The 12,826-nt window shown below is 49.2% G+C and overlaps 1 protein-coding gene across 1 annotated transcript; it reads right to left on the bottom strand.

Moving 5' to 3' along the window:
• Positions 1-374: 374 nt before the first annotated feature.
• On the bottom strand, positions 375-11,771 carry PIPOX (pipecolic acid and sarcosine oxidase). Its single transcript, XM_063112864.1, has 8 exons — positions 11,658-11,771; positions 10,231-10,379; positions 3,084-3,297; positions 2,627-2,809; positions 1,945-2,091; positions 1,469-1,627; positions 793-868; positions 375-505 (listed from the first exon to the last, which is right to left on the bottom strand). The coding sequence occupies exons 1-8, from the start codon at positions 11,769-11,771 to the stop codon at positions 375-377; spliced, it is 1,173 nt and encodes a 390-aa protein (XP_062968934.1).
• Between the last annotated feature and the right edge of the window lie 1,055 nt (positions 11,772-12,826).

The raw sequence follows: 12,826 nt of genomic DNA, 5'->3' as shown, positions 1-12,826 counted from the left end.
AGAACATCTTATGTACCGTCCCCTGAGCAGATTTAGTCAGATCCATCCTAAATTCATCACATGTCCCAGTGAAGTGAATTTTAACCAGTACTTTGGTCTCCTAAGCCAGTCCTTGTGCCACCTCCTTATTGAGACATCCATCTCAATGGTCCTTGCCACTCTGTGATTATAGAATATCTGATCGACCTTATGGGAACAAGAAAGTAGTTGGAACTGGGGAGCAGGTGGGAGAAAGAAGGTAGACTCAATCATCTGGTGTTTGTGGGGATTGAAGAGAGGCAGAAGAAATCACATCTCACGGCCACTTGCTTCATCTGAAGACTCTTCCCCAGCAGAAGGCTCCTCTGCACAGAAGGGTGGCAGCTGGCTGGGGGTCAAAGGTGGGCTTTGCCCAGGCCAAGGAAGCGACTGATTCGAAACGGTGCCAAATCATAAGATGGAGTTAATTTCATGCTTAATTCATACAGGATCTTCCCCACAACAGGAGCCAGCTTGAATCCATGCCCTATGAAAAGGAGAGTCGCTTGTCAAGCATCCTCAGAGACACAGAGGCTGGGCTCTCTAGAAGTCCTCTACTTAACCAGACAGGGCTGGCTCTTCTCTTGGTCACATCCCAAAGCCAGAGTTGCCTCCCACCACAAGTACCCCTTCTCTGACTGCCCAGCCTCCTTATACACTCAATGTCCAGGTCAGCACCTATCTGGGCAGCTAAGAGTGTGGAAAATACCATTTGTCTGGCACTGAAGTAGGTTGGCTTTAAGGCCCCTTCCACCTCCCCCAACTCAGGCTCACCAGAGAATCCAGCACCAATGACGATGTTGTCGTACTTTGGGTGGTGGTCGAGAATGAAGTGCTCATCGGGGGTGCTCTAGAGGGAAACAATCATACCTGAGACCTTTGAGGATGGAGGGAGGAGGAAGAACTACAGGCTGGGATGGGAGGGGACTGGGCTGGATTTCTTTCTGGAAAGAACAGGAGTGGGGACATGGGCATGTTTGCTGCATGCCAGTGCCCCCTCTGGGTGTGCCAGGCTTCCTCATTTGTCCGTCTGCCTGTCTGCTCGTACAGAGCCATAAATACAGTAGGTGCTCAGTTAATCTTTGTAAACTAACTTTAGCCAAGATGCCTCAGGCCCTGGTGACATCTGTCTCTTCTCTTTGTCCCTAAGGCCTGCTCAACTGGAGCATCTTGCCAAAAAGTCTTTTAGAGCTGTTCTGGGAAATATAGCGAAGGCCTGCCAGGCATAAGCCTAGTGTCCTAATGAAAAAGGATATGAATAACCCCTAACAGGCCCTTCTCTGGCAGGGGTGAACTGACCCACGGAAATTAGCTCATTTGTTTCAAGTCACATACTGTACCGGGGGTTGTATGAGTCAGGCTGGCCAGCGCCAGGTCTGTCTATCCCCTTTCTCTTCCCCCATTCTCCAGAGCCGTGAGAGGGGCCAGCGAGGCCTCCCAGACCCCTTACCGTGTACATGCAGCGCTCCATGATGGCAGGCTCGGGTTTCAGGCCAGGTAAGTGATTGCTGACAAAGCGGCACAGGATTTGGACATCCTGCATGTCTGAAAATGCTGTGGGGCAGTCCCTCTCCTCGGGGTCTGCGTTGTTGCCGTAGTGACAGCAGACCTGGCTCCCAATCAGAGCAGCGTGAGCAGCAAGGGCCAGCCTTCCACGTGCACCCACCAGCCCGGGGCGGGCTTGCACCCAGGACAGCCCCATCCATCATTCCAGCCTTCCCCAATCCTGACGGATGCTGTTGGTGGCCACATGAGGTTGCCTCGCTGTCAGTCCCTGCACCCACCCTGTCTGCAAAGGAAGGGCTCCCTGTGCAGGCTCCGGCTGCTGCCGCCAGACCTGAGGGAGTCTAGTGGGAGAGAGAGTGACAGCACCTGCTCGCAATCTGTGTGGGCACCTAGTAGCCTTCTCTTGGCCTTTCTGCTCACCTTCATCAGCCCAGGATACTCTCCTGCGGGCAGCCCATAGACATGGTGGGGAGCCAGGCCCAGGCCCAGGAAGCACGGAAAGGCCTGGGACACACCATAGCTCCCAGGAACCTTCTCTCGCCAGTAACACACATTGATCCGCAGGGTCTTGAGGCAGAGAGAGGGAATGAGAGATGAGGCAGAAAGCCGTGGAACTCTGTAGCCAACAAGGGCAGTTGTTTCTGGGTCCTGTGGCCCTTCAGTACAAGCCTGGCTGCCCCACTCAGCTCATCCAGTCCCGCTTGACCCAGTTCTCACAGCATCAGCCATTGTACGCACTGTGCCGTCCACACATCTCTGAACCTCTGTCTCTCCCCCATTCTTCGTTTCCTCCCACAGCCGTACCCCAGCCCTACTTCTCCCACTTTCCAGGAGTTAGTAATACCTCACATTTATTGAGTGCATACTGTAAGCCAGGCCATCTCCTAAGGGCTTTACATACATCATCCAATTTAATTCTCCAACAGCTCTGTGAGTTAGCTATTACCCCCCACGTGACAGGTGATAAAACCGAGGCTCAATGAGGGGAACTCATTTGCCCACCACTGTCCACTAGCGAGCGGCAGATCCAAGATGGGAACGCGAGTCCGTCTGGCTCCAAGGCTTCTCTTAACCACCCACTCGCAGGCTTCCAGCTCCTTACCTGGAGAGGCAGCTCAATTCCCAGGGGATGGAGGAGCTTGTTGGTCCAAGGACCTGCTGTGATGATCAGGCTCTTGGCTTGGTAGCTCCTGGCAGTGGTGTCCACCACGACCGGTTGCCCTGGTTTTATCCCCATCACCTTCTCTCCGTCGTGCAGTCTGCCTCCTAGCTGTCGAACTGCGTCCTGAACAGACAGGAGCCGGGAAAGGCAAATAAGTTGTGTGTGTGATTCGCCCTGATGGACAAAGAGCCCTTCGCTCAGGGCAGAAAAGAGAGTGCCGATTCTGGACCCTCTCTTCCCTGACAAGGCCAGCAGGGTATATAAAACTGCCCTGCCCAAAAGGTTAGGACAAAGCCAGTGGGGCAAAGGCCCTCATCCGGAGGGGGGACTGGGGCTGGTTGGGACCCAGGACGCCCAGAGCGGGCAGCTGCGTTGCTCGGATGCTGTGTGCTGTCACCTGGAGGGCTCTGAGGGCCTTGTCTGCGTAGAGAATGCCTCCACACTTGTCCAAGAGCCCCACTTCTCCTCTGGTCAACTGAATATTTGGGAAATATTGCTTCAGTTCCTCAGATGAAAGACACTTGTGTTCCAACCCATGCCTAGACAGAGTGGCCTGGGTTGTCTTTAATTCTGGATTCTCCTTCATTCCCAGCACCAGTAGTCCAGTCTGCCTATAAAAAAAAAAAAAAAAAAAAAAAAAAAAAGCCTCCTGGGTGAAGGTATGTATCAGGACCCTGGGCCATTTGCTCTCATTCTTCAGCAAGGGTCCCAGGTCCAGTCACTGGCACTGAGTGGAGTAGCAGCCTCCCATCAGAGAACAGGTGAAGTCATCTAAATTCAGTTCTAAGAGTCCCAGTGTTCTCGAGCTGGTTTCCAGCCATTCCCAAGTCTGCACTCGGCTCTCACTACTGGTTTGCTTGTCCCTCTGTCCTCCAGCCTCAGGATCCCTCCTGCCCTTGAGAGCAGAGATCCTAAGTCCTCTTTCATGTTTCACACCTTGAGATACACCTTGAGAGTGGCAGGTGTCCCTTCGGGTGGAAAAGATTTCTTCCCCTTCCGTCCTGTCCCCTGACCCCATTCACTATTTTGATCTCTCTATTTCATATTCTCCCCTCCCCATGCCACCCTCTGCTGTTTCCTCCCCTTTTCTCTTGTCATATAATGTTTTGTCCCTTTCTGTGTGTCTGTCTGTCTCTCAGTTCCTTGTCAGAGGCAGCTTGTTTTGTGCAAAGGGTCCTAACTTGGGAGATCTGGCTCTGCTTCTAATCCTGGCATCCCCTTGGTGTGACCTTGATCTGGTTACTCTCCTCTCCAGGCCCAGATTCTTCCTGTGTAACACATGCCTGTTGGGCTATTGGTGGTTCTGCTTAAATGGCATAGGCCATTTTTGTAATTGTCACAAGGCCTGGGGTTGCCACTCACATTTAGTGGGCAGGGGCCAGGGACGCTAAACCTGCAATGGTCGAGAAGGTTCTACCCCAAGTGCCAGAGGTGCCCTCAAGCAGAAAGACCTGTAGGTGGTCTCTTAGGGCCTCCAGGAGTAAATTTAGTGATTCTCTGATTTTTGTGTGTGGCTGGCCGGTACAGGGATCAGAACCCATGACCTTGAGGTTATAAGGCTACGTTCTAATCAACTGAGCTGACCGTCCAGCCCTTCATTCTCTGGTTTTAATTCTCCCTATAGCTCCCCCTGTGCTTCCTACTCCCAAAGGATGTGAAAGCCATTTCTGTTTAAGTGCTCCCTGCCTCTGTCACAAGAGACCAGGGCTCCCTTTGGGGGTAACTGATCTAAACAATGGAAGGGTCACTCTGGCCCTTGGGACCATTCTTGTGGTCTCTCTCAGTTTCAGCAGCCACATTGGCCAGCAGCAGCCTGGTACATCCCCCAGGTACTGCATATAAAGCTCGTAATAGCCTATAATGGAGTCTCATGGATATTACATGCTTCCAAATCCCACATTATCTGGTTGGGGGGATTAAAGAGAAGATTGGGAGGGGGTAGGGACACAGCAGGCCCTGGGGCTGGTGTCAGTACACAGAGCCGCGCAGCGTGCCCAATCCATTTGCCATGGCCCCCGCCTACCCAGCACTCACCACTGGTGAGATAGCAACGCCGGCTCTGCCTCTTCAAAGCTCAGCAGAGGAGAGATGCTGTAGAAATCTCCACTAGCCAGCACACAGTCTTTTTTTCTGTGGCCCCCAAAAGGAATTCAGGTGGGTTCTTAGGTAATGAAAACTTGCCTAGTAAACTTTTCGGTCAACAAAATATTGCTTCTCGGCCTTTTGGCTAAGATCAAGTATAGTAACAAAATAATTAAGAAGTCACCCAGGTGAATGTTCTTAAGCCCTTTTTACCCACTGCCGCCTGGCTGGGTAGGATCCTGGGATAGGGCTGGCTTAAACCGCACCTAAGCAGATATAACATCAGATCCTTGGTTGGGAAATTCCAGAGCAGCATATTCTAATCCCTGCCTGCAATAAACAGCCCTGGTCTCCCATATACTCTGAGGTTTACTTTCCCTTTCTCCACCCTTCCTTCCCTGCTCTCCTTCCTTCCTTCTTTCCTTGAAATAAGAACTCCTTGTACAGGGATGTCCTGTATGGGAAAAATGAACTCATGCCAAGACAATGGGCAAATCTGTTGAATTATGAAATGCTGAGTGATGTTCTAATTCCCAAGCTGTCCTGTGGTGGATGAAGCAGGTGCTCCCCACTCCTAGGAGTAATCAGCAAGCTGATTCTGCCGGTGAATGTAATTGGGCCGATTGTAATCATTTTGCTCCGGCTCTCTGCCCCTGTGGCATTTATTTCTTAGCCCAGATATTGATCTAACAGTGGGAAATTTTCCATCTGAATTTGTGATGCTGGACCCTCCCCTAGTCTGAAGATGTATTTGGGAAATTCTCATTTTCCGTGGATCACAGCTGAGTTATTTGGCCTGAGGGGAACCATGCACTGCTGGAGAAATGCCTTGGATTGGAGAGAGATTTTTGACCATGATGAGCAAATCGGAAATAAATGTAAAACACTGCCTGGAAATGCAAAGGCCTGTCATTATAGGAGATAGGTGAGAGGCTCCTATGGGAAATGCTTAGAGAATTGGAAATCAGTCAATCAAAACCAGGATCAGAGAATGGGCCTTTTCCCCCCAGTATGAAGATAGATGACTTCCATGGGTAGATTGAAAATCATTTAAGTGCTTATTTTCTTAATGGCCTTTTCTAGATCCCAATAAATAGACTGCTCATTCTGCATCAATTTTTCACCCCTGTGCTTCAGGCCTCCCCCTCCTTTTTTCTGCTCAGACCTAGGCTACAAAGTTTAGGAAGGAGAGGGTGAGGAGAGACAAAGGCATATGCAGGGAAGAAAATGACCAGGAAATGACAGGTCAGAACTGGCCAGAAGGGCTTGAAGCCAGCATTAGGTTTGCAAGGGAACCCTAGAAAAGGGCGCAGCTCCCAAATCCCCATCAGCTGGGAGTCGGGAGCATCTGGTATGAACTATGCCTTCCTCCAACCCTAGTTGGATCCAGCACTAGGAAGAAGTCATTGAGGATTCCTCCTAAGGGCCTAATGCCTCAGATATGATGTAGGGAGTTGGTGATCAGGGATTTCCACCAGTTACTGTAGTGGGACAGGTGCAGGATGGAGTGGGGAGGAATTGGGAGGGGGAGACAGCTCTCCTGCATCTGCCATCTCCCATCCAAGGCTCCAGCTTCCCCCTTTCTGGGTTAAAAGGGCCAGGCAAGCCAGCTCTCAGAGTCACCTTGGGGAAGGGACTTGAATGGGAACTTGGTAATGGCTGCTGTCTTTGTTGGTTTTGGAGGAGCTCTCGCATTTCATCTTCTGTTCAGTGGGCCGAGGTGGAATTGGTTAACAAAGACTGCTCCAGGGAGGGGATGTGGCTGACAAGCCAGACACTTCGCAGACACAGGAAGAAGCAGCTGCAGAGGGGGCCACCAGGTTCTGCCAGCAGCTGTACTGCCTACGGCTGTGATCTTGTCTGATATTGTCAGCTAAGCAGGGGCAGCCTGGGTCAGGAGCTAGATAGTAGGACTCAAAGGCAGAAGGCGGGGCAGGAAAGAGAGGGGCCACAGAGCTGGGCTTTGCTGTTGGTATCAGCATCCTCGCGGTCTACATCACAAAAGATTCAGCCTTGCAATCTGACATATGTGTCATTGTCTGTTCCCAGACCATATGCAAATATTGAGTCCACCCATGTTTAGTATGCCTCTGTCACAGGAAGCAGCAGAACAGAATAAAAAGCACCGGACAACCACCTTAACTACCAACTCCTGAAGGTTTTTTGTTTTTTTTTTTAAATCTTTATCAAATAGCATTAAGTATGCTGATATCTATTAGTTATATTATGGTATTGTGCTGGTTGTTTTAGAACAACCTGGGGAGAAGTAAGAACCACAAAGATGAATGAATCATTTAGAAATCAGAATTAGGAGAAAAAGCTAGAGGAATTGGAATGGCTTTTCACCCAGAGGTAGAGCTATATATATATATTTTTTTGACCGGTAAGGGGATTGCAACCCTCGGGTCGGTGTGGTCTGCACCATGCTCAGCCAGTGAGCGCACCGGCCATCCCCATATAGGATCCGAACCTGCGGCCGCGGCACCACAATCTCCCGCGTGAGCCACGGGGCGGCCCAGTAGTGCTATATTCTGATTCCACTTCAAGAATGGGAAGTATCTGTAGTGCATCCTACCAAGTAAAAAAACCAAATAAATTAGTGTGCCTGAGTAAGTTAGGTCAGCCGTAAGAAAAGACTTGTTAATAATAGAATAATAACTACAATAACAATAATACTTAGCATTCTATAGCACTTTAAAGGTTTTTAAAGCACATTCACATTACTCTTCATTTTTTATAATTGCGTCTATGAGGCAACAGAATGGTCTTTTAAGAGGGGCTATGATATTCCCCTGATTTTAAATGTATAGTAGCAGTCTTTTGACCTGGGATGATTTAGCCACGAACTGAGACAGGAGAATGGATGAAGTCACCGGTTTATGGTATCTTCCAGACCAGGAACCAGCAAACTACAATGAAGGCACCAAATCTGGCCTTCTGCCTGTTTCTCTCTGGCCCACAAGACAAGAGTGCTTTTATGTTTTTGAATGGTTGACTTTTTAGAAATCAAAATAAGAATAATATTTCATGACAGGTGAAAATTATATATGAAATCCAGATTTCCATGTTCATAAATAAAATTTTATTGGATCACATCCAGGTTCATTCGTTTACAATTTGTCTGTGGCTGCTCTCCCATTACAGTGGCAGAGTTGAATAGTTGCAACAGAGACCGTATGGCCCACAAGCCTGAAATACTTATTCTGTGGCCATTTACAGAAAAGGTGTGCTGACCCCTTTCTAGACTAAGACTATGGTAATTCTGTGATTTACGTTAATGGGTTAAGACCCTGACTACTCAGCAGCAACCCTCTCATAAGGTTGTGGGGAGAGTGAAAGGAGTTATATATATTGAACATTTAGAACAGCCCCTCGTTTCTTATTGTAAACACTAAATAGATGATCCTGATGATGATTTTTCAGGTACTGTTCTAACCCATGCTATGGGTCAAATCTGTCCCCCAAAAGTTCATGTATTGGAAACTTGATCTCCATTGCAACAGTGTTAAGAGGATGAGAAATCCAATTATGATATTTGAAAGGTGGGGCCTTTGAGAGGTGATTGGATCAGAGGACTGTGCCCTCACGAACGGATTGATCCATTCATGGAGTGATGGGTGTGGTTCTGAAGGCTTTATAAGGAGGGCAAGTGAGAGGGTTCTCTCTCTCTTGCTCATGACATATTCTCTTGTGATGTGATACTCTGAGTGGCTGTAGAGAGTCACCACCCAGAAGTCCCTCGCCAGATGTGTTCCCTGGACTTTGGACTTCCCAGCCTCTGAGACTGTAATAAATAAATGTTATTCCTTTATAAATTACCTAGTTTCAGGTATTCTGTTACAAGCAACGGAAACAGACTAATACGGCCCATTACATGCTTATCCTCACAAAAGCCCATGATGTAGATATTATTATTACTCCTCCTTTACAGATGAGAAAACTGAGTCTCACAGAGGTTAAATAGCTTGCTCCAAACCACACAGTTAGGTGTGTCGCAGCTGAGATTTAGAGCCAAACCTGACTGGTTCCAAAGTCCTTCCAAATTCCTGTCCTCCTGCCAAAGAAGAGGATCATGGGATTATGAGAATCTCCTGCCCAAGGGTGCCTTTCCCTGTCTCCTGCTGTCCCCCTTGACATCAGTGGTTGCCGCACCTATCTGACTCCTCCTGCCATCCTTCCTCCATCACTCAGTGGAGCCAGGATGCAGCTGACCCAACATAGATGGAAGGGACTGACATTTATTGAAAGGTGCTAGGCACTGTCCCAAGTATTTTACAAAAGTCTCATTTAATCCTCACAAAGCCCTATGAGAAAAAGTGAGGCACAGAGAGGTAAAGAAACTTTTCCAAGATCACACAGCTGGTAAAAGGTAGAACTAGGTCAAACCCACGCCCGCCTGACTAGACTCATCTTCCCCTTGAAAGATTTCAGACACTCTCCTAACATCTCTTAGTTGTCTCACTGTCTGCTGGGAAAGTGTGCCCTCCAAGGGCAGAGTTCTTTCAGCACAAGGCACTCAGCAGTCTTCACAGACAACGGACAGAGAAGGGTCCCCTTGCCAGGGCACCCCTCAGCAAGACACGCTCCTTTATTTGGGTGCTGGGTGCATTAGCTGCTCTGAATAAATCTGTAATTAGCTGCCCTGGCTGTATTTGCATAATGGGTTCACTTTGTTCTTAAGTTAATGGTGTTTTTGCAACAGAACAGTAACCTCTTGGTTCCTGGCCATTAAAATAACTGCCGCCCTGTAGGGTAGAGCCAGGGTATTGTAGGGAGTTGAGAGAGAGTCAGGGAGGAGGTGGGAGCAGAGGCGGGTGGTTAAAGGTCCCATTGCACACAGGTTATGCACTTTCTTCCCCAGGAGTGTTTGACAGGTCGTGAGGGGAGTCTCAAAGCGAGAGCCACGGGGCAGCAGGAAATTGCTGCAGGATGGCCTGAGGAGGGTCCCCGTTTTGTCCCCACAGAAGAAGGTATTCAGAGAGAACGAAATGGATTTATAGGGTTGCTGTGGTGGTGAGGACCAGCATGAAAAGTTACAATACTCATAGGAATATAGAGAATCAAGAAAGCAGCCTCTCCTCTGTTCCAACCCCTGCACTGTAAGAGCTTCAGAGGGCTCCACAGAGGTGGAGATACAAACTCCAGCAGATTCCACGCAGGCCTGCCCAGCTCTGGGTGTCTGCCCCCAGGGTCTCCCCAGCAGTTTCCCCTGTACAGCCTCTGCTAGCCTTGGACACATGGTCTGAACCCAGTCCTGACACTCGGAGCCTGGCAGGAGCCAGCAGGACCTGTGGGGTGATCACAGTGACAGGGAGCAGAATGCTTCCTTGAGTCCAGCCCTTCCCGAGGCCCGTGTCCCTCCCATTGCATTTCAGGTGTTCGTGGTACTGCTGCCGCTTCACACACCAAAAGCAAGCCCAGATGTGGGGCCCGACAATCCGAGGAAGTCCTCCCCTGCCCACCTGTGCAACTGGGTTCCAGCCTCATGCTCCAGCTGGGCCCATATCTGGTAGCACTCGTCCATCATCTGGGTGTAGAATTCCTCAGAGTATGCCTTTCGGATTATCCGGCTCTGTCCATGGGAGCTTCCTCGGGAATGCGGTAGAAAGAACTGGAAGTGGAGGGGAAAAAAAGACAACGGAAGCCTTTGCCTCTTAAGCTGCGCCTGCTTTGGAGCCGTCTCATCATGTGCTGTCAACCAGGAGCCACTTATTCTTCAAATATATCCCTACACCCTTTCCAACTTCTCCCTTTGTGGCCAATTTACTGACTTAGTGATCAAGATAGAAGTTCTTCAGTAAAAGTGACTAATTTAAGCTTCCTTTTTGCTAACATCATTCACATCCAGTATCCCCTTTGTTAGCTAGTCTTCAATGATCCTGCTGCAATCTCAGCTCACTTAGACTCATAGAGAAGCAGATTTAGGAAGAAACTTCCAGATCATTCTAGCTTGCCCCCTGATTTTTATGGACAAGGAAACTGACACTGACTTTATTTCTCTGTGGCTTCAGATCACTCAGGATAAGGGAACCACCTTGGGACTTAGCAAAAAGTTTTCTGAGAAGGTGAACTAGGAATCCCTTGGGCTTTGGGAAAACTGATAGAGAAATGAAGAATGTTTCTAACCACTCCAGCTCCTTACCAAAAAGAATAAACTATAAGCAGCCTGGATAGCTGTCAGCAGAATGGAAAGGGAGGGCCCACTGCAGGAGAAACCTTTGGATGGTGGGCTGGGTGGACGTGCCCGGGGAAGAAGGACCCTGCAGATTCACAGCCACCCCCCACCCCAATACACACACACATGCAGAGGGCACTATAGACTGTACTGCATGGGGTCACCTTTCCTTTAAGGAAATATAAGACCTAAGTCTTACTTCCTGTACATCAAACAAGGAAGCTGCTATTATGCAGAGGTGGCAGGAAAAACAAGCTTCTGCTGGGGCTGGGGTGAGAGACCAGGAATATGCAGGGAAGAATCCTGCCTCTTAGGGTAATAAATCAACCTTTACCTTTAGGCAAAATTACCTTTAGTTAAGGTTACCCAGAGCAGAGCTGATTACTTCTCTGGGCTGGATCAACCATTTGAGCACAGAAGAGACAGGGTGACAAAAAGGAAAAGGACAGAGCCTGGGATACTGCTTGGTCAAGGGCAGGAAATGGGAGGCAATAAAAGGAGGAAATGTATATAGAAACCCAATGTGGGTCTGAGGATGGTGGAACTTTCTTTGAATTATGAAACACACTAAGCAGCTGAGCTACAAATTGTACTGAATTTCTTATGATTCAGGACCCTGAGCCTTGCCCCATAGCCAGTTGGCTCTAGAAACTCCTCTCTAGGAGAGAGAGAGTGACATTCCTTAGGGTCAGGAGTGCAGAAGGGACACAGTACCTGCTCCAGCAGGAGGACCTTCTTCCTGTTTTTGGCCAGGTGGTAGGCAGTGAAGCAGCCCTGGATGCCTGCCCCAATCACGATGGCATCCCACAGAACTTTCTGAGCAGCCATGGTGCCCGCTTAGTCAGCCCTACAGCCTCAGAGCCCACAAAGGAGAAGGCAAGCAAGGGCAGCTACTGGCTGGAGGAGGAGGAGGAGGGGGGCAAAGTCCAGCCCCGCCAGAGATCCCACAATCCCCTGGGGCTGGGGCCATGTCCTGTTCCTCACTCCCTTTCTCCCCCCAAAGCCTGGCACAGGGCTCAGCCTGGCCTCCCCTGCAGAGAAGATCTGGTTGGTCTGATTTGTGAGGTTTAGCCCAGCTCAGCTGCCAGCCTCACCCTTGCATCCCTCTAGCTTTCTATTCTTGGCTCAATTATTGTCATGCAAATGGGCTCCTTCCTATGCCACCTTCCTGTCTCATTATGATCTTTGTCTCAGGACTTCGGCCTTGGAATTTCAATGCCTCCCAGACCAAGCTGGGCACCAGGAATGCTGCCTCCCCCCTCTGGCTTTCCTCTCTTCAGCCTGATTTCCTTTAGAGATTCTAGAGGGCCAAGCTAAGAACTTGGCATGATGCCCAGGATAAGGCCCACCTCCCTGGTGGGTGGTGAGGTCGGGGGTAAATGCAGAGGCCAATTGGGAGGGCAGTTTTGTGATTATGAAATTATTCTCAGCATCTTTTACTTTCATTTTGAAAAAGGAGACAAAATTATCCTGAAAAAATGGAAAGGGCAGAGTGAGAAGAGGAGCCCTCTCAGCAGACACAGAGAGGGGACCAGGCACCAGCCTGGAGCACAGAGGGGTCCTGTGTCGAGCATCCTTCATGCCTGGCAGTGTGCAAGATAAATGCTGTTACAGGCACGCAGGACAGAGCCAGAATTTGTAGGGCCTGATTCTTATACAATTTGGGGGTCATCTTTAAGAAAAAGGAAAAGAAGAATTATGAATACAAAATTAGGTGCCAGGACTTGGAAGAGACTGTTCAATTAAGGAGCCCCATGGTTGACATTTCATTAGCTTGATGGCAAATCTGCTTCTGCATGTGTTATCTTACTTAATCCTCAGAGCCCTAGGAGTAAATATTTTTATCCTCACTTTTGGCAAATTGAAGATGGCCCCAAATTCTT

Source organism: Cynocephalus volans, chromosome 10 (assembly GCF_027409185.1).
Source record: "Cynocephalus volans isolate mCynVol1 chromosome 10, mCynVol1.pri, whole genome shotgun sequence".
NCBI classification, from domain to species: Eukaryota; Metazoa; Chordata; class Mammalia; order Dermoptera; family Cynocephalidae; genus Cynocephalus; species Cynocephalus volans.
This window is presented reverse-complemented; position numbering and strand designations above follow the sequence as displayed.